Genomic DNA, 22,719 nt, shown 5'->3' with positions numbered 1-22,719 from the left:
AAGGAAACGTCCCAGTATTCACCTCAAGTGTTTTATGGAAACCAAAGAAAACGCGAAGCTGGCTGGCTGGAAATCCCCGTGTTCCGGAATGAGAGTCCAGTACTTTTACAACGGCGACGCCATGATCGGTAAGGATGCAGTCGACTCAGCATTCGAATGTGCACTATCTACGATAATAATTACAATAAAATAAAATTAAGACTGGGAAACAAAATATTAAATCAAATTCAAGCGGTGTTCAATAAGTACTGCGACACTTTTTTTCTCGGCCAGTTTCGTTTGAAAAAATGTGGAATTTGTTGAGGGACGTCGTGGAATATCCTCGATTCAGCTACTATAGTTTCGTGGACTTCCGATAGTTGGGTGTGCTATACGCAGTCTTCAAAGCGGCGTCGGTAACGGACGTGCATTCCAAGCAAGCCGTCATTGAGTTGCTTTTGGCAGGAAACCAAAGCATCGCAAATTCATAAGTGCTTACAAAACGTGTATAGAGACCTAGAAGTGAACAAAAGCACGGTGAATCGTTGAGCGAGGCGTCTGTCTTCATCGCAACAAGGTCGCGCAAACTCGTCTGATCTCCCACCTGCCAGCCGGTAACACACAGCTGTGACTGCTGCAGTGTTGGAACGTGCGGACACTCTCATTCGAGGTGATCGACGGATCGCAGTCAAAAGACTGAGACTCTGAACGGATTATTCAGTTTGATGCCCTCCGTCATGATGCAACGATCACCTCTGAAGTGTATTGTGCTATGCTCAGGAAACTGGAGAAATAACTTCAGCATGTTCGTCAGCACAGAAATGCAAACGGACTTCTGTTTCTCCATGACAACAGGAGACCTCACTCGAGTCTGCACAGCCGAGAGGAGCTCACAAAACTTCAGGGGACTGTTCTTTCTCATCCATCATATAGGTCGAATCTCGCACCTCCCGAATTCCATCTGTTTGGCTCAAAGAAGGATGCATTCTGTGGAAAGCACCATGTATAACAAAGTGCATAAAAAGCTACTCTCTGGTTCTGAGACTCTGACGCTAACTCAGAGATATTGCTTTCACGCATGGCAGTTGTTTTCGCCTGAGAGCTTCCAGACGTTAGGAACAGTGGATGTGATTCGTATCCTTACGTTGCATATCGTGAAGAAATTTCTCCTACTATTAAGATAGAGTAATCGTATTTAATTAAAACAAAATTTCATTCTGTATTTAAAAAGATTTCTATTAACTTCAAAATTATAGGGCGTGTGACATTTGGAAGATTATTACCTTTTGAGGAGGAATCATTTTTTGCAGACCAAGCAGCCACCGTTTAGTAAGGGAGGGCTAGGAGGGGGGCAGGGAAAACTTGCTCTCGCATGTCTCCCAGTTGGGAGCAATTTTGGAGTGTACTCCTCACATAGGCGGCGACTCCTTGGGGCCTGAGGGGGCCCGAGCTCCCTCAAAAATTCGTTTGAGGGGTCAGAGCCTTCCCAATAATTTAAGAAAATTGTTAGTTATATTATGCTTCGTAAAATCACAAAATTATGTTGGAATTTTTTATTTTCCTTGTTTGACGTCAGTTACCTTTTGAAATACATCCAGTAATGAGTTGAAACAAATAATTATTACAGTAGTAAGCAGGTTAACTGAAAACGAGTGGTGTGAATCATGGTAGTATTACGGTACTGCGAGCACACTTAGAATTTGTCCCGGTGCGGGAACCTTCGGGTCAAGTCTGGCGCCGGCGGGCCAGCGCTGCGGCCGTGGCGACATCAAAAGGACTGGAGCAGAGGCGCCTGGAACCATCCGCCTAGCGTCGCATTGACGCTTCGAGACATTACGACGCCGCGGTTATATAAAGCCCACCCTGCTGTCGCAGTCATTCAGTGTGGATAGTTTCGCTCAGTGCATGCTGCAAACATGTTTAGTGTTCCGACTTTAGTGTCTAGTGGACTATTTTATATGACTATTTTATGTTCGTTTACTTTAGTCTCTTTGTGTATTGTGAATTAAGTTTGCAATGGATAAATTTGTTACCAAAAAGGCCCGCTTGGAAGTTGAGAATACTGCAAGTCAACCTCCGACAATGATTGTGTCGTCAGTTGCTTCGTCATCTTAAGGCGAGAACCGTTTACAGCCGCAACCAAGACAATCCGGTAAGGGAAGATCATTTCAGAAGCCTTGGATGATCAAATACACATGGGTAGAATATGAAGCATCTACGGAAAAAACTTTTTGCGAAACCTGCGAAGTCACAGACGCTAAAAATCAATTACAATTTTCTTCAAAAAAATAAGATGCATTTACTTCCGTTGGGTTTTCTAACTGGAAAAAGGCATTGGAAAAATTCTGTCTTCATGAAAATACGTTTACCCATAAAGAAGGTGTTCTGAAACTAAATTCTATCACTAACGGAAGTGTGGCCTCCCAGTTGAATGAACAGTTAGATAGTGATATGAAGAAAGGCCGTTTAACTCTTGAGGCAATTTTTACTACTGTGCAATTTCTATGCCGACAATAAGAGGGCACCAAGATGTAAGCTCAAATTTTTTTCAATTGTTGGAACTCCGAAAGAATGATATACCTGAGTTTAAAGATTGGTTAGGGCGTTCGGGGTATAAGTGGTCGTCCCACGATATTCAAAATGAGATCATTGACCTACTAGGAATGTCTGTGTTGAGAAAGGTATTAGCTTCAATCAAGAAGACTGAACATTTTTCTATTATGGTTGACGAAACAAGTGATTCTGTGATTCATGAACAAGTGTCATTTTGTATTCGTACTGTCGATGATTCCTTAATCATCAACAAAGACTTTATTGGCTTATACGATACCCCCAAAACTGAATCACAAACTCTGTTTAGTATTTTAAAAGACGTTTTTGCTCGTCTTGATTTGTCAATGGGTAGCTTAAGAGGACTGTGCCCTGATGGTGCCTTGAATATAGAAGTAAGTTCAAAGGACTAAAAAGGTTAGTTTTGGATATACAACCAAAAGCACTTATGTGCACTGCACTGCTCACAGTTTAGACTTGGCAGTTGTAGACAGTCTCCGCCATCTTACGTCGTTGAGGGATATTATGGCTTTAGCCAAGCCACTGTAAGGGAATCCAACAAAAGGATGGGGCTTTTCAGAAGTATACGCTGTGAGAGCCCTAACGACCAAGCTGGTCTACGACCCCTTTGCCCGACTCGATGGACTACGCGGGCTTCTAGTAGCTTGAGAATATCGAAAAACTTTGAAGAACTTCTAGAGTTTTTTGAAACATTTTCTGCAGAGGACAAAACAGAGGCAGGTTACAAATGTGCAGGCTACCTTGAGTCAATGTTACAATTCAAGACTTATTTCTTTTTACGTCTTTATTGCCACGCAATAGAGGATGACAATGAAAAAAATTCAGTGCGCTCATCTAAGTGTTGCTGATCTGGAAAAAATATATGAGGGCTTGATTTGTATCTTGAATGGAAGGCGAGATAGTTTTTAACACTTTTGGGCTCTCAATGGCTCTGAGCACTTTGGGACTTAACATCTATGGTCATCAGTCCCCTAGAACTTAGAACTACTTAAACCTAACTAACCTAAGGACAGCACACAACACCCAGTCATCACGAGGCAGAGAAAATCCCTGACCCCGCCGGGAATCGAACCCGGGAACCCGGGCGCGGGAAGCGAGAACGCTACCGCACGACCACGAGATGCGGACAATACTTTTGGGAATTGTGTTTAAAAGAAAAACTTCCACAAGTTGATGATCCTTCACTTCCTTGGTATCGAAGTATACCAAAGAAGTATGAAATCAATGAAGCCAGCTCACTGCACACTTTCAAAACCCCAAAGGAATACTAAAAAGCTATTTACATTGTAGTTTGTGAAATGGTGTAATCTTGCATTACTGAGCGGTTTGCTTCAACTGGACTCTCACAGGTCATTGCAGTTGAACAAGAGGCTTGCTTTTAGTAAACAGAGTCAAAAAAAATTTGGAAAAATCAACTGAGGTTTTGAAAAATGACCTAGACATTGAGAAACTGCGCTCACACTTGAATATGTTAGCCGATTCGCTAATAGAAAACAACTGGTCTTAAAAAAACATGTGTGATGTAAAAAAGTACGTTACACAATAGCTTGCAGTTGGAGAAATGTTATGTGAAGTTGTTCAATGCTAATTTAATTTACAGTAATAAGTAGTTCCAATCACGACAGCAACAGCAGATCGGCCATTTAGCGCCCTTAGACGTCTGAAGTCATATCTCCGATCAACAATGGGACAGAAGCGATTGAACAACTTCCCTCTTCTTCATGCCCACCGAGATGTTTTGTATGAATTGAATATCCGACCGGTCATCAACGACTTCATATTCAATTATCCAGCCAGACAGTCGACATTTGCACCTTTCTAAATACACTCTGGCCCTAATGATGGCATTTAAGGCAATATTAAAAAATGTTTATAAACTAGAGACTTAAGTACATACATAGTGTTAAATTTTCAGTTTCGAAATCTTAGTACTAGTTTAGTACTGTATTACTATATTACTGCAGGCCGGAGTGACCAAGCAGTTCTAGGCGCTACAGTCTGGAACTGCGTTACCGCTACGGTCGCAGGTTCGAATCCTGCCTCGGGCATGGATGTGTGTGATGTCCTTAGGTTAATTAGGTTTAAGTAGTTCTAAGTTCTAGGGGACTGATGACCTCAGCAGTTTAAGTCCCATAGTGCTCAGAGCCATTTGAACCATTTTTGAACTATATTCCTGTATTACTTATTCAAAAATACTTAAATATTTTTAGGGTGTAAGATCCAATTAAAACACGCTATTTACATACTTCTTGACTGAAAGTATTAGGCATACTGTATTAACTTTATCAACTGTACTAAAGCATCTACTTTGAGATATTCTTTTTATTTAATGATCCCTGAGCATTATCAAAGTAAGCTTAAATTGTCTATTTCACTTATTAATGAAAGTGCTATTATTGTGCGACAGCAATATTTTATGTTTTATTCTTTTAATGATAGTTTAGGATTTATTTAAATATAATTTCAGTCTTTTCAGAGCTATATACTCACTGCTCTGTAATAGTCTACAAGCATGATTATTACTGTAAATTAAATTAGCTTTTTACGAAAATACTGTGTGTGTTTATGCTTTGTTTCTTTTTTCAAAGCTAAAAAAGGTATCAAGTTTGTCGAGCTTCCCAGAGTGTCGAGTTATCGAGAGTCCAGTTTTCGGAGTTCTAATGTTGATCATATGACTCTAAAATGCATAAAAAACGTTAAAACTCACTATTTCTCATCTAAAATTTAGAAAATTTCCCAGGGCAAAACCCCAAGTATAGGCTCCCCCAATATTTTTTATAAGTCGGGGCCCCTGAGTCCTCATAATACTAAACGTGGCGTGATTTGATCCCTAGGTTGAGTACCACTGAAAATTGCTTAGAGTTCTGTCGAAGTCCTATTTGCTGCCGAATAACAAGATTAGAAATTGCCTGGATTGTTATGGGGAGAACTGCATCAGACTTGGCTGGAAAAGTAGCTGTCTTGAGTTCCCATTACAGCTGAATTGTAGCAAAAGCCGGAAAAGAACGAGTATAGGGGAAAACACATTGTTTGATGATTTTAAAACTGACAATAAGCAGAGCGCCATCTTGGTTTCCTACCGGATTAAGGATTACATTCTGGAAAAGACAGCGTCGGAAGCTCGACTATCGATTACTACTGTTTGTGACTATTACGGTTTCTGTCGAGAAGTGTCTTACGTAATTGTGACTAATGATGGTAGTGGTCCAGCAGATGATGTCAAAAAGTTTGTAGAAGCAGATGAGTTGCACATAACAACTCGAAAATATGGGAACGGACGACTTCTCAAGAACGAAACTGAACCGATTAGGGTACTCAGAGGCATAGAAGGAGCTTCAAAAAAATGTTTCATTGTGAAAGTGTATTCCAGAACTAAATTAACTTTAGTGCCTTTCGTTAAGAACTTAATTTTCCTGGCACCAAACTCATTACAAATGGATGGAAATCGCACAACGCTTTGAATGAAGAGGGATTTCACCAAGAGTTTGTATTCCATTCTGTCTTCCGATGATCCGTCTGTGCACACACAGAACATAAAGCGATTATGGTAATCCCTGAAATCATCCGTCTGAAGAGAAGGACGATGGGGAGACCGAGATGATCTGTAGTTTTCTATACATCTACTTCCACAATTTGCGGTTACATAGTATAAAACTTCCCTGTGAGACTTTGCCGGTTTTCTTAAGAGATACTGCTAGAATGCACCCTCGGAATTTCCCAGTACGAAGATATGGATGACAAGCAAGGTATCGGAATAACATGTGACGTCGTCATTGGACAATTTTTATGCATTGTTTTTGTCGTTGCCAACGCTATAACCGAAATCCACATCTTCGTCTTTTGTTCTAATAGTTCCGATCGCTGTAAACAAAATCGATGTCTTGTTCCAAAGACCTTGTAAAATATAACTAGACTCACTGATGGCGCTGCAGTCGCGGGATAATTTGAACCTTCGGCTGGACGCCATTATAGTGGTTGTAGTCTGATGTGTTGTGTAGTATTGTTGTTTATGAAGACCCTGATTCTACGTTGTATATTTGTTGGGGCGTACATACAGTATTTGTTACTCGTAATTCTACTGTCTGTACGTTCCAATCAAAAGAAGTACAATGGTGAAGAGTTGTACAGCGATTAATTGTACAAATAAATTCGAGAAAGGAACGAATATTACATTTCACAGGTATGTGGGTATTTTAAGTTGTTTTGTATGTCAGCGCACTTGCTTAATAAATGTTTTTTTAACACAGAATTAGCATAATGTCTGTGCATCTATTTGCAGGTTTCCTTTCACAAAACCACAGCTGTTACAAAAATGGTTACACGCTGTCAGGAGACAAGATTTCCGACCGACAGAATACCATTTTATATGTTCTCATCATTTTGAAGAAAGTTGGCTGATCGGTAGTGTTTTCATGGTCTAGGCTAGGTTGAAACATGATAATTTGGTCGTGAGTTGCCAAAGCACTATGCCATATATAACGCACTTCTCGTCATAAAATCTGAAGCAGGGTAGAGTCTGAAAATGTCTATATAGTGGGCAAATCTTCGAGTATTTTGATGCATTTTGCGTACATCTATCGTAAATGAACTACGAAAAATGCTAGGGGTCCAGTACATAACTCTTAGCTACGGCAGATTCCATGTAGTACGTAAGATAAATTCATAAACAGTGACTAGTTGCTGTTTGTTCATAAATTAAAAAGTATATTGTAGTAAGGTATTTAAATGAGGCATTATGTTTGTGACCTAACTCAAGGGAAGGCATTTTATAACCAAAAGCGATGTATAAACATTCGAACTCCGCACGTCAGTTTACCACTCTAATGGCCGCCGGCCAGCTATTCAATTTGTCCGCTCTTCACAGTCGACCACTCGTGCGGTTGTGGGGGCCTGTTGTTCCACGACAGTCGCGCGTTCGATATATATCGCTTTCATACGTTCTTGGAAATTACCCAACAGCGATTTTCGAACAGCAAAGTGAAGAAGTTGCGGTTGCTAGAGTTTAATATCTGCTACACAACGTCCAATTGAGCTTCGTGACCAGTGAAAATCTTTCTGACGTGAATGTTTCGTAGCGAGTTGCAGAGAACAAGACGCAACAGCGCTGAGTCAAGCGGTGCCACAATACGAGGGGAACAGGAATGGCTGGTAGCGAAGTGTGCCCAGCAACCTCGCCGAGTACGCGATCTTACAGGGCGTGCGTGGCTCAGCGGAGCCGCTAGGCCGCGGGCACTCAAAGCAAGATAACGTTTCTGGCATTGGGTAGCGACGCTGCTTATCTTGACCGTGATACCGGCCAAGGTCTCCTTCCTCGTGATATCTTCTGCGGGGTCTCGAGGGAGCGAGATGGCGCGTGATTGGCACACAGGACTCTCATTTGGAAGGACGACGGTTCAAATTCGCGTCCATCCATCCAGATTTATATGTTTTTCGTGATTTCCCTAAATTGCTCCAGGAAGATATCGCGATGGTTCGTTTGAAATGGCACAGCCAGTTTCCTTTTACATCCTGAAATCATTCCGAACGTGTGCTCAGTCTCTAATGACTTTTGTGTGGACGAGACGTTAAACCCTAACCTTCCTTCCAAAGCCTAGAAACGGTGCTATATGCTGCTTTGTCTCTATTCACCTGCGTCCACCCTTCAACCTCCCGGTCATGCCGCGTCTCGAAAGGGCACCCACATGTGTTTGCTGTGCCATCTTACCCCCTCCTCCCTCCCCCACGGCTCAACTATTGTACGTCAAACGCAAGCATCAGTAATTTGGAAGAAGCCTTGGTTATCGAAGTCACGGACGCAATAAGAGCGATACAACGAATGCCTCGCTGTCGTGACGGGCGATCTTGTTTTCTGCGTTGCCAAGGGAATATCACACAATGGCGTAAATAGTAATGACTGAATCTGTTTTGATATGTACCGAAAGTAAATTTTTCTTGGCGGAAATTAATTCGTCGAATATGTACACTGGAAAAGTGCTCCGGGTTTTGTTGGAAGTACAGCTTCTTGCTAAATGCCGAACAAAAAAAAATTGCGTCGAATGTCACGGCCAGACATGCGCTAATCTTTACAAGACAATCTGTGGTGTCGAATTCCCCTTCGAGCTGTATTGCATAACATGTAAGAAAAGGACATCAGTAAGAAAGAAGACTCGGTTTGACACGTCAAAACTGAGCATTGAAAAGAGTGTCGTTATCATTTCCTGCTTGATGAGAAGTTATACATTAGGAGCCACTGCTTCTGAAAATGAAGTGTCTGTCACGACGGTCGGACTATTACGGATTCTGTCGCGAAGTGTGCTATGTCTGTGACACAAACTAAAGTGTCTCCATGTATGGTCATAACAAAACCGTAGAAACTGACGAGTCGCACCTCACGGCAAAGGACGGCTCCTGAAAAACGAAATCGAACACATGTGGGTCTTTGGTGGCATAGAAGAAGAATCGAAGAAGTGCTTTATACTTCATGTGTAGTCTCGAGATAAGGTTCCTTTTAGTGCCTCTGATAAGGCATTTTACTTTACCTGGTATGACAGTCGTAACAGGTGGGTGAAAGTCGTGGATGAAAGTCGTGGTGCAATTTGCGGAAAGAAGGTATTGATCACGATTTCGTCAGCCGCTCTATAGAGCTCGTTTCATCTGATGATCTGTCCGTCAACACGGAGCGTGTAATCAAATCCTCAAAGTCATCTATTAAGAGTGAACGTCGTTCGGGGGAAGAGATGAGCTGCACATATTCCAGTACATAAACATTTCCATAACTTACGCCGGACGCAGAAATATCTTTCATCTGAAACTCTCCCCATATTTCTCAGAGATACTGCGCGAGTTTATCCTGTCTACGGAAAACAAGAAATTCTGCTGCTTGTCTATACAATACGTTGCATTGTCCACAGTGAGGATATCGCTGACGAGAGAAGTACGCGTTCGTCTTTTGTCGTCTATGTTGACAACAGTTACACAGTGAGGCATTCGATATGCATTGTTATTCTAAATGATGGACGCATCAAAAACTTCGTATTTATTCAAGTACAAATCCAAAACGAACAAGCTTTATACCAATGGAAAGAGGAAGTTTCAAGTTGTTTTCATAATGTTTGATATCAGTTTAATAAATTTAATAATTTGTAAATGATTAGGGGCGAAACTCCATCCTGTTGGAAAGTGAAGTCCTGGGAATCTTCCATATCTTGACGGAACAGCCGTTATCCCAACATGTCCAGGTACGGGAATCCTGTTACAAATCTTTCCGCAAAGAAAAATGGTCCATAAACCTTTATACGGGATACGACATAGAACACGTTGAACTTCGGTGAGTCTCTTTTGTGGTGTAATGGTGAATGTGGGTTTCCAAAACCCCATCTACGAACTTTGTGTCTGTTGACTTTTCTACTAAGGTGGAACGTCCCTTCAGCACTAAAAATTACACATCCACATTCTACATTTATACTCCGCAAGCCACCCAACGGTGTGTGGCGGAGGGCACTTTACGTGCCACTGTCGCAGAAAGCCTGTGTGAGCGCTCGAATCTCTCTAATTTTCTTACTTTGTTTATGAGGCGACAGCGCGGAACTGTATCGAACGCCTTCCGGAAGTCAAGGAAAATAGCAGCTACCTGGGAGCCCGTATCTAATATTTTCTGGGTCTCATGAACAAATAAAGCGAGTTGGGTCTCACACGATCGCTGTTTCCGGAATCCATGTTGATTCCTACAGAGTAGATTCTTCGTTTCCAGAAATGACATGATACGCGAGCAAAAAAACATGTTCTAAAATTTTACAACAGATCGATGTCAGAGATATAGTCCTATAGTTTTGCGCATCTGCTCGACGACCCTTCTTGAAAACTGGAACTACCTGTGCTCTTTTCCAATCATTTGCAACCTTCTGTTCCTCTAGAGACTTGCGGTACACGGCTGTTAGAAGGGGGGCAAGTTCTTTCGCGTACTCTGTGTAGAATCGAATTGGTATCCCGCCAGGTTCAGTGGACTTTCCTTTGTTGAGTGATTTCAGATGCTTTTCTATTCCTTGGACACTTATTTCGATGTCAGCTATTTTTTCCTTCGTGCGAGGATTTAGAGAAGGAACTGCAGTGCGGTCTTCCTCTGTGAAACAGCTTTCAAAAAAGCGACTCGCTGTAGAAATGCGTCATCCTCCATCTTTGCTAGCACATAACCGAAAAATGCGAGATGCTTCTCTTTGTCATTGCGGTTGAGAGCCTGCACGCGTTGTAATCGGTAGGGGTTGCACAGCAAACGCCGTCTCAGAACTATCCATACAGTTGGTTGGGGTCTTCCAAGTTCTCGACTGGCTCTATTGGTAGACTTACTGGGACTGCGCACGAAACTTTCTCGAATCCGTGGGACATTATCCTCTGACACGCGCAATCGGCCTGTGCTTTTTCCTTTGCCCACACTCCCAGTCTTTTTAAATTGCTTAAACCAATGGGTAATGCTTTTGCGAGTTGGTGGTTGAATACTGAATTTGGTACGAAATGCCCGCCGCAGTGCAATTTGCGACTCACTTTTCGGGAACTCAAGAACGCAGAAAACCTTGTGCTCCACAGTCGTCATCTCACTACTGTCAGTGAAACGCAATGGCGACCCTATTGCCCCGCGAACTCTACCGGCCGCTTCTGAAACCATCACCACCCTCTCGCCGAAAACTGCAACTTCCTCGTTTCATAGGTATAAACTTGTTCATTTTGGGCTTGTACTTGAATACATGTGAATTTTTGAAAATGGGTCCAGCGCTTGGAATACCGCTGTATATCGGGCACAGTGCACACGCGACTTCGATACCCAAGGTTTCTCCTAAATAACCCACGCATCTATATATGAAACCTCTGCTGAACTCAAAAACCTCTACCCAAGTGGACTACTGCCAACACACTAAGCGGACCCATACTGCTGTATCACGCACCCGTGTCTTCCCGCCACAGCCTGGCGCATAAAGCGCAGCCGTGATGCGGTGTTTTCAGGTACATATCGAAGATTCCCCTGAGACCTTTACGGCTGTGTCACTTCCCCTTCTTCTCCAGTCCGAGTTCGCAGCCCATCTCTAACGAACTCGTGATGAACTGCCCATTTTTTGCTGCTGATTTCAGTCAACATTATCATCACCTAACAACATAAAAGCATATCTGATACAGGTACGTTATCATCCCTTGATAAATAAGGTATTAATGCAGCTTACATTTATATAATGAGAAACAGATATGTTTAAAACTGTTAGTCAGGATAACGGAAAAATCAGAATTGAAAGCTGGTCCAGGGAAGGAGATCGTGAAATTCAAATTACTGAACTGAGAAAACAAAGAAGAAATACGATTTAAGAAGAAGGTGCCTAAACCAAGAGCGTGACTAGTGAGGAGCAGGTAAGTGTCAATGCCCTTCTAGACCCCTTAGAAAAAGCGAACTCACACTCACTCCAGTAAAGCTCACACAAGTGTAAATCCAGCATCAGTTTTAAGAAATTGAGAGTATTTAATGGACACTGATTAGAAGCGAGTAAACTAACAACTATTTATCACGTAATCTCAAAATTATTTACTTGTTAGCTGAGTAACCCTTCATCGCCCAAGTATTTATTTATTCCACTCTTCTATTAGTCCATCTCCCTCTTGCCCCCCTCTCTGCCCATATCCTCATCCTCTACCCCGCTCTCTCTGTCCACTTCCTGCTTCTCCCATTCTCTGTACATCACCCTGTTATCACGCCCAACACATCCCAATGAGAGTTGCTGCGTTTTACCTGCTCAGTATTTCTTTCCAGATAACAACGGATGGTGTACCAAGTTTCGTTGAAATCGATCCTGTAGCTTAGGAGGACATGTTGAATATTTATAATACTTGGAGATTTGCTGTTATTTTCACTGAAAATGGGGATTCTAGAACCTTGCAGTACCGTTGTGTCTTCAATTCGTTATGTTGCTCCTATTTTTAACCAGTCGATTGTCAAAAACCACTGAAACATCGGTATAGGAAGTGCGTACATGTGTCACAGCGTTATCTACCTGACAGCAAAACAAGATATACAAATCTCAGACAAACTGTATTCTCTCCGTTAATAACGTAGTATGTAGTAGGAACCAACTATAAAGTTCTTCCCGGAATGTGTTTGGTGATTAATAAGGACACTGCTGAGTTTTATTTCATAAGAAATTGTGTTTCGTTCCCTTCACTTCTCTTCCTTTATTGCCCCTCTCCCCATCAGTTCAGATCCTGGGCACGCTCTCGATTTCAACTACAGTTGTGTTGCTGATGAAATTGTATTGTTTGCCCTAGTATTAATAAGCGTCGTTAGTGGAAGTAGTTAACAGTAAGTTTGAAAGAAAGACTGAAAATGAATTACACCAAGCCTGAAATAATGCGTAATTATCTCGTCGAAAAGGAAATCGCCGTGTTACTATTTTCTTTGAGGGCAACACAAACACCCAGTCCCGGGTCAGAGAAAATCCCCAACCCGGCCAGAAATCGAACCCGGTACCCTGTGATCCAGAGGCAGCAATGCTAGCCATAGCCACTAGACCACGAGCTACGGACTTGAGACATGGGGAGGGGGAAGAAGTGAGATTAGTAGTAGATAACGACCGATAGCACAGCAAAAGAATTAAAGGGAAGAACTAAATAAGATTTTAAGAACAAAGTTATGAAAGATTACATTAAACGTGTATAGGTACATCTCTGGGTACAAACATAAATATTTTTGTTTATTAATTATTTTTGGCAGTAAATGTCAATACATTCAGACATTACAAGAATGTAAATGTTTGAAGGTATCCGTATGTATCTTTGCTGTCAGAGAGCCTGTCTTCGACTGTGGAGACCGAACAGTTGAGCGGTAGGACTGAGACGAGAAAACTTTTATTGTTGACTTGTGGTATTGTTGATGTGTTGGTTTTCATGCGCAGAGACGCATTAATAATGAGGGACCTGTGACCTCTGCTTTGTGCGTGGATCATCTCAGATAGTTTACACGTGTGCAACGAATGCAAATAGGTTGGTCGTTGATCAAAGAATACGTGCGCACATCAGGTTTGTACATTTCTAGGAGTGTTCTTTGATATAACTGTATTGTATCAATCAGTGAAATAAAACTATTTCGAGTGTGCCACGGAGCTGAACATTGTAAAGGCGAATGTGCTCTGTAAATAAGTTAGTGCCGCGTTTTTCAAACTGTGCCTACCCTGGAACTGTAACCCCACGACATCAGGTTCACCACGGCAGCTGCGACATTACAGGAGTCCTTTCGTCATCCGTTTTCTCTTAAAAATGATATGTACTGCCAGTAGTAATAATGTAATTCGTCTGTATAGAGCGCCAAAGTATAAATGTAATGTTTGCGCCACATCCCGCCGCACAAATTTTCTTCTGTTCAGTAAAATAGTAATAAATGTTCTTGGCATGATCTTTTTGACAGCTGATTCTGGCCCTGCAACTTCTTCGACGTTATTGTGTCTACTGGTCTTCAGAATAAGATTGTTCATCACTTAACTGAGAAACTATGTAGGTCAGGGAATGTACACAGGGTGTAAGCCGAAAAACTTGATTTCAGTATCTGAATAGTCTTGCTTACAGAAAAACGTAACCTTTCTACCAGCTATTTTGCCAGTTGCTGGGTCTACAATAGACTTGACAGCCTTCACACAAGGTAACTGCCCGCTGATTTTATCATCTGTCAATTTTTTTTTTATTTTGAACAAATTATCACCTGTAAGTTGGCAAGATGAGATTTTCTTGTTTCTCAAATAAACCGCTTTCAGCTGTATATGGACGTTCACAGGATCTGAGTTAAAGAGCATTGCGCTCTCATTTAAATATTTGGAAGAAAGAGTCAGCCTACAGGGATTGCGAAACGAACTCTGTCATACAGGACCATATGCCACAAAGGGCGCAGATTCACCACGAGACAGGAAAACTCAAAGGCGTCTATTGTCTATTGAGGCCTAAGCGCTGTAATAGGCGAGTGAGACAGACGAGAACCTACATCATAGGGAAACTCAACAGAAGGATTTGGTGGCCAAGGAGACGTAGCAGTGTTAAATATGGTAGACCTAAGATCGGCCATAAAGGGAAACATTTATGAAAACTATTTAATTCTGTAGTAATGCAGGGGATCAAGCCACAGTAATTTTAATCTCCCATCCTCCATAAGTTTTCATGGTGATCCCAATAAAACTTAAATATTGATCGTATCTATAATAGTTTAGGATTTACTGTTGAAGTGAAACTAACAAAGACCTGAATGCTAAAATCTGAACGCTTTGGTCTATCTTAACGATCGACATTTCATATTGAAGCGCATCATTAAAATGACAAACGTAGTGAATATCAACTCTGTAACTTTATTTATTTAAAAGATATAGTAAATTTAAATTATCAGTATTTAAGTTAAGCATCAGATCATCGTTTCCTCCACACAAAACACATTGAACGATGACAGCATGACACCTTATTCAATCATTAGGTAATAGAATACTTGTTGTAATGTATAGTGCATAACAGTTACTTTAGTTCTTTATTTATTTATCAGGAAGCATTTTGGTGCAAGGCTACTGGCCGTGACATTCAAAGTTTAGAAGGATATTATATTGAATTTATGTAAAAGAATTTAACGTTTATTATCTAATGGATATCATTGTTACTTTATTTAGAATGTGAAAGTGGTCAAGCTTTGAAAATGAAAAATAATGTAGAATAAGCTGTAGCCAATCAGATGGACGGCTTCAGGAAAGGGAACTACTCTAATCAGTTGAGTGACGATGTTCGACGCGCGCGGAAAACACGGCGGGACACGGGCAGAGAGGGGCAGTTCTGGTCGGGACACCAAAGGGGACGGTTCGGCTGGAGATAACAAAAAGAGACAGTGCTGGCGGAGACGCGGAAGCGGACTGTCGGTGTTTAGGTCGCTGTGAGATGAAACGACTTAGAAAATTTCGCGTTGTGTGGTACCGCGGGATTTAGTCTCTGAGCGCGAAGATAACGAGGTGGAATATTAGATTTGTATTTCGCGATGAGATTGTGAATGATCGAACTGTGTCAAATGGATATGCGTTCGAGTGTAACAGTAACTCTAAATACGACCACTTCCGGTATTAGTTTGCTTTCTGAATAAACATTATTCTAACGAAATCGCAACTGTTTGGCCTACATCATTTATGGGGCGTTAATTTAGTTCCCGATATTATTATTACTGTTATTATATGTTACGTTAACTTTGTATTTCGCAAACTTGCCATCAGCCAGAAAATTTAACCAAAGGGTCACAAGTGTCTAATTTAGGGCGTGTAATGAGATACGTGCGGTTCAACCCCTAGACGAGTATGAGAAAAGACATTTCGACGAAGAGGAACCGCATGACAGACCGAACATCTTTGGGATGTTAGCTCGCACGGAACAAGACCGGTTTATGACTTCATATCACACCTTCACGTGTACATACATCAGTAAAACATGAAGACCTGATACGGAAGGAGGGGGACTCTACCTTCTCAAAGTAAAATACTATTACCTTCAACAAGCAGCACTTAATAGTTCAAACTGACTAGTTGAGAAGTTAAAAGCACATTTACTTCACACCTGGAAGCGGCGACAGCGGTTTATTTCAGAAACATGGGCTGCTTCACCTGCGGTTGTCATCAACAGAAAACTATTTGAAAATTTCTTGTCTCTTAAGAAATCTGCTTGCAACCTTTTTACACAGGCTTTCTTTCCTGTACAAGCTTATTTTGTGACTCGATTTCTCTGATGGGCTGTAAGGAAGCATCTTCTTTACCCGGGAAACAGCTTTGCCAAGGGACTGAAGACATTCGTATGATCCTATCTGGGAAGCACAATTCTCCAACTCATCTACAGTGAGTACAGATTTTAGTTTATGCCAGTACTTCCTTTTTCTTTCAGTTTCCTTCTTACAATGAGTAATTAAATTTTTTTCAGATGAGGATGCCTTTATCTTCGTGTTTTCCTATCTTTTTCTACCCTGTTTGCGTTCTTTTCCTTTACGGGTGCTGTATTTGCTGGCATCTTTCTCCAGCTTTTCTCGAAATCGTGTCCTATGCTTTGCTGACATTGTTTTTCCTTTTTCCTGAATAAATAAAAAGTCACTATTAGTATAAACGATTAAGGCACTTGCTGTACCAACCAGAATAGCTTGAAAATGACAAGGAGTGTTAAATGGTTTAGATTTCAGTAACAACCCAAAAACACTGCCACAGATGGGACACAATTACTTTCAAATGGTTCAAATGGCTCTGAGCACTATGGGACTTAACATCTATGGTCATCAGTCCCCTAGAACTTAGAACTACTTAAACCTAACTAACCTAAGGACGTCACACAACACCCAATCATCACGAGGCAGAGAAAATCCCTGACCCCGCCGGTAATCGAACCCGGGAACTCGGGCGCGGGAAGCGAGAACGCTACCGCACGACCACGAGCCTCGGACTAATTGCTTTCATCATTCATACGTTGGCATTTACGTATTAAACACTACTTTATGTGTCACTGCGTGTATTTACAGAGTTTTCTCACACCTAAGCTAAAATCAATAGAATTTTTATAATTGCTTCTTCCTGTTTTTCGTCGTGGATGGGGCACTAAAAGCTTAGCTGTTTTTGTAAATTACTGCATACTTTTCTTTAAAAACTGAAATTTGTCTGAAGGATAACGTTCTGCTCTTGAAACTCAAGAACTGAAACAAATGTGCCTGCAACGTAAATTTAGATAACTGCCAACGTAAAAAGCAAACATTTTGTCCTCCATCCTCATCTACTGAAGTGCTGACTTGGTTTAACTGTATTTCCCCAAATGGTTTCGTAACTCCGGTAATTTTCTCACGACACGCAAATTGAACTTTTGTAGATTCAGAAAATTTGGACGTGAATTTAATTAAAAATAAAAATCAAAAAAGTCTCTGACTTTTTCACATGGAATCACCCATATGTGTTGGAGTTCCGTTCGTGTTTTGAACTTCATGTAGAGCAGAATGGAACGTCTTATATGTGTCCACATAAATCTGTAATTCAAATACTGACTAAGTCTGATGATCGTTAGGAAGAATGGAAGCTGGTGGCAATAAAAAAAAGTTAAGAGAATGTGACAACGGTTTAACACGATTTGAGACAAATGCCTGCTAGCTATAGGGCGCTCCAGCCACAGGAAACGTATTCCAAAACTTACGTTGTCAGCCTAATCCAGATACATCAGTTCATTAGAACTTTTGTTAACTCAAATAATTGGGACGCTCTATCAGCGTTCTGCAAAAACTGCGCTTGACTTGGTAGATTAGAAGTCTCATAATTAGACCCAGTGAGCACTTTCGTCCATGACAAGTCAGGACCAAATGATGGTAGAGAAAAAGGGAGGGGGAGCGAAACGAATATGCATTGACTCTGACGTGTCTTTCTCTCGTATCAAGACAGCTGACGATCGAACCGTATCGTGTTGCTGAAGCGCCATGTGTTATCTACAGTTTTATGTGGCAGAGTATTTAGAACTAGCCAGATGTAACACCAGGAAACCCTTAGGCAGCATGTAGTTCAAATGGCTCCAAGCACTATGGGACTTATCATCTGAGGTCATCAGTCCCCTTGACTTGGAACTACTTAAACCAAACTAACCTAACGACATCACACGCATCCATGCCCGAGGCAGGATTCAAACCTGCGACCGTAGCAGCCGCGTGGTTCCGGACTGAAGCGCATAGAACCGCTCAGCCACAGCGGCCGGCGTAGCATGTAGTACATGATAATTTGTTATTTACTGTGAAAGCTACATCCTAAGAGTTTCAAGCACCAGTCTCAACTGTTTGAGAGCTTCCAACAGCTGAGACAGCAATAAAGAAAGTATCTACTTACGTTCTTGTGCAAGCAGATTTAAAGTAATCTGTAGAAACATTACCTTGGATTTGTGAGAATTTCTTTTAGAGCCCAACTCAAAGATGCTTCTGTGACATTGTTAAAGTTGAGCATGATGCCGTATCCAGAGTCTTGTGCTTTGATAAGATTTGGTGTTTGGTCACCAAACACAGGAAATCCAAGTAGAGGCACGCCATTATGGAGAGCTTCTTGCAAACCCATCATTCCTCCGTGAGTCATAAACAACTTTATACTTTTGTGAGCTGAGAAAGAAAGAAAGTAACATCAGCAATTGTCAAGCATGTTGATAAAAAGAGAAAACAATTTATGACTGATTGTAAGGAATTAATAAGCAGCAACTGATAATTTTTTATATTTTTGTGAGCTGAGAAAGAAAGAAAGTAACATCAGAAATTCTCAAGCATGTTGATAAACAGAGAAGACAATTTATGACCGTTTGTAAGGGGACGCTAGGTTTCATAGTATGTCTTGCATTCTGTCGTATTGTTTATTACTTGACACATGAAATTGTGTATGATTCCCTTACTTCCATTTTCTAGCCTTTCGCTGAGCACCAGTCTCTTGAGGATCCAATGACCACGTCCAAATTATGTTTCGCCTCTGCTGACTTATATGCACGTTTAGAACGTTTCACCTGCGAGTTTAACGTTCGGATTGGTACGCAACTTAAGAGAGAAGCTGCTCTTCCAATCTGTTCGGCAGACACTGTTACCGAAATAAATAATTTTGTTCCGTGAAACCTCCAGACTCAGTTTTGTTCACCTGAAGCAAAGGTCGGTTAGTCTACGTCAAGCTAATCACGGCACAGTTGTTAACCCTGTGAGAAATTGTCTTTATGAATAATAAAAAAACTTTAAAACTTTGTAATGATATAGAAATTTATTGAGATAACTTACGAAATCGGTAGATGTGTCATTTTGTAGCAAGCAGCCTCAAGTTTGTGAATCAGTACCCCATTCCGCCACCGGGAGCGCCAGTGTAGTGCGCAGTTAAAATGGCTGCCTTCACTGCTGTGGAGCGTACTCGCTGTGCGCTTTGAAACTTTGTTTGTTCCTCAGATCGATGAAGAAGACCGAGATTGGAAGGTTTACTACCAGCAAGATGGTGCACTACCACATTTTCTCACGGAAATTTGAGGTTTCCTCGATAATCGCTTCCCAGATCGGTGGATCGGCTGTGAATGTCCAATCGCATGGCCACCTCGCTCCCCAGACTTCACACCACTGGATTTCTTTCTCTGCGGTTTCGTTAAAGACCGTGTGTATGTTCCTCCCCTACAAAACAAGAGAGCCGACTTGAAAAATCGTTTTTACGCTGCCATGCACAAGTTGCACCCGATTTGCTGCAACGAATGTGGGAAGAAATTGATTACCAGTGGGAAGTTTGCTACATCACAAATTGAAAGAACATATGTGATATAAAAAGAGAATTTTATCAATTTATAGTATAATTTTAGACAGACTACTCTTGAATCTCTTGTAGACAGCTCTTTAATCAGTTCAGAATACTGACAACAGCATCGCATTACATTTGCTACATTATGAAGTTTGTCACCAACCCATCACATTGTGCAAGCATTCTCTTTCATAAATATAGCACTAGAAGAAGAAACGACTTCACTATCCATCACTCAGTGTGGCTCAGAAAGGGGAGAAGTACTAAGTCATAAAAATCTGTAACGACCTAGATAGTGGTGTAAGAATTTAATATATTATAAAATTAAGTTCAGACATGGACTGAATTAGTTGTGACAACTCCTTCTCCATCATATAAGAGTGCCTAAATGCTTAATAATGCGACGTCTCTCTCTCTCTCTCTCTCTCTCTCTCTCTCTCTCTCTCTCTCTGTGTGTGTGTGTGTGTTTGTGTGTGTTAGGTTATGACTCCATTACATGTAAAAATGTAAGTTACAACAATCATGCAAAGGGCAAATGTTGTCAGTTTTTTCGCCAAGAAGATTTACAGTAACTATGAAAGTCACTTGGAGATCATGATTGTGACCTATTGAAGATACAACAAATAAGTAAACTAAAGAACTGTGGGAGCAAGATCTCCAAATTCGGTTTGATTACAGAAGAATGTTGGAAAATGGCATCTGCAGTTAATGCTCACACAGTTTCGGTTCTGACTAAGTTTTTCCCTATGTAGGGGAACTCGGGGCAGAACGGGATAGCGGGGCACAATGGGAAATTGCTCTTTTTCAGATTGGACAGTGTTGCAACCTGTTGTATGGTCATGTAACTATTTCTCCGAATGGAAGGGAAGTGAGGGCAGCCATTTTGATTTAGTTTGAAGTTGCGTTGTTCTAACATTTGGTGAATTTCAATGCCAGGTAGGCTGTTAACTGTTAATTGTATACCCTAAAATGACACATTCCCTTAAAGTGCATGGCATTTGTTATACTTTAGTTATTTAATGCGTTTAAGTACGTCAGTTATTACACTCCATGAAAGTTGTTAACCTCAAAAGTGCTCTTGGGGCGGAACGGGATGGGGCAGCGTGGTATAGTGTCCCGTTCTGCCCCGTCATATTTTGATGCAAGTAGAAAGCAAACCCGGCCTGGATGTTCATGGATACCAGACTCTCCGAACCAGCTGTGTTCGCTGAACAACTCAGCTTTCCAGATATCGCCCGAGGCTGTCATTCCAATCCCACTAATCTGTCAAAATACTTGGCGGACTACAAGACGAAAAGGAAAAACCGTCGTATTAACAAATTCTCCTTATAAGAAGGAACTGCAGAATGATGTCGCACGTAAAGTAGGCCTACAGAAAGGAGGAGGGTGCAGAAATATGAACAATGTCAGGACAGAGACGTGAGGTGCAATGCAACTTGAGGCAAAAATATCAAACTGTACACCCAAAAAAACCAAAACAGAGGACATAAAAGGCCTTAACAAAAATAAAAGGAAGAAGATGATGGAGAAGAGAGAATCAGAGAGAGAGAGAGAGGATGCTGAGTGTCTCTACTGTGGGGACTTCTACTCCGCTTCTAATGAGGGCTGGGCCGTATGGCACAGTGGGCACACAATTCATGTGCTGGCAGAGACAGTGAAGATTGAAGAGAAAATACTGATTTGTGGCTATTTTCGAAAGAGCTAGTAGTTAGTGGTTTCTTATTTTGAATAATGACTTTTTAATTGTTTAAGTTACACATTCCTTAGTGTTATACAACATTTTGTCATAATTTAATACGATATTCGTAATTCAGATTCAACGTTTATGCAATAATTTAACAAAAAATACCCTTATCCCATTCTGCCCTGTGGGTGGGGCGGAACGGGAAATATGCAAGACTGTTTTGAAAAATTGTAAAAAATGGAAAATGTATTGTTTTAAGTGATTTTAAAATAAGGTACTTTAGGTTACACTACAAGGTGTTTTTTTATCACTTTAAGAAGTGTTTCCTTGTGTTCCCCTATTTTATGGAAATTGTTCAACACTAAGTATCCCGTTCCGCCCCGAGTTCCCCTACGTAATGTTAATTGTTTCACTCGCACTCACTTGTCAAGAAGCACAAGGAGCAGTTTGCCGACGTCCTGCCGGTAGTCGCTACATGTACGCACTAACGCGTCAGTTGAACACAATTTGGCAAGATGTCCCTCGGGGAGCCATCCGACAAACTTATAAATCAATGCCAAGCCGAATAACTGCTTGCATAAGGGCCAGATGTGGACCAGCGTGTTATTTACCAACCCAATTTGTGAAGCTTTTTCTCCTGAATGGATCATCAAATTTTTCTGAAATTTTAATCATTGATTTGTCTATAAATGTACATCATATCTACCGAATTGCGTCCCATTTGGATAATTCCTTCGTGATGCGTCTTTTTTTGGTCTTACATTGTATTTGCTTTACTGTTGCTCGTAATGCTTAGTTTGCCAAATAGAACTTGGAGAATTAACTGGAGAATGGATGACTGCCAGATTACGTACCTCACATAAATGTACATGAACCTAGTCGAGTGACTCAAAAGTATTTAAAAACTATCAAAACAGTTCAATACGGTTGATGTTCTTTGCTGGCGAGTAGTGTTGATCATTCATGTGATCGTCTCATCGACGCCATATTATCGATATGTTTGTCCACTCAGAAGTACACTTGAGGATGCTGGAGAGAGTGGAAGAAGAGGAAAGAGAATGTGATTCACTAGAATATTATTGATCTTTAATAATGAATGACAAGATAGGTGAAGAAGCAAACGTAGGAGAGTAAGAGGAGAAAAATAGACTCGAAGTGAATTTTTTAAAAAAAAAGGCAGGCGATGCTGAGGATGTTTTGTAATTCTTATTACAGGCA

At 41.1% G+C, this 22,719-nt stretch overlaps 1 protein-coding gene across 5 annotated transcripts in view; it reads right to left on the bottom strand.

Moving 5' to 3' along the window:
* Window positions 1-22,719, bottom strand: part of LOC126419783 (UDP-glucosyltransferase 2-like) — a 335,883-nt gene that overhangs the window by 143,308 nt on the left and 169,856 nt on the right. Inside the window, exon 5 of one of the 5 annotated variants that reach the window (XM_050086962.1) lies at window positions 18,445-18,664. The exons of the other annotated variants lie outside the window; for them this stretch is intronic. Within the exon in view, the coding sequence (XP_049942919.1) occupies window positions 18,445-18,664 (220 nt within the window). The remainder of the gene's footprint in view (window positions 1-18,444; window positions 18,665-22,719) is intronic. 5 annotated transcript variants of the gene reach the window in all.

The sequence above is a fragment of the Schistocerca serialis genome, chromosome 9, assembly GCF_023864345.2.
Source record: "Schistocerca serialis cubense isolate TAMUIC-IGC-003099 chromosome 9, iqSchSeri2.2, whole genome shotgun sequence".
Classification (NCBI taxonomy): domain Eukaryota; kingdom Metazoa; phylum Arthropoda; class Insecta; order Orthoptera; family Acrididae; genus Schistocerca; species Schistocerca serialis.
Note: the sequence above shows the minus strand (reverse complement) of the source record. Positions and strands in the feature narration are given on the sequence as shown.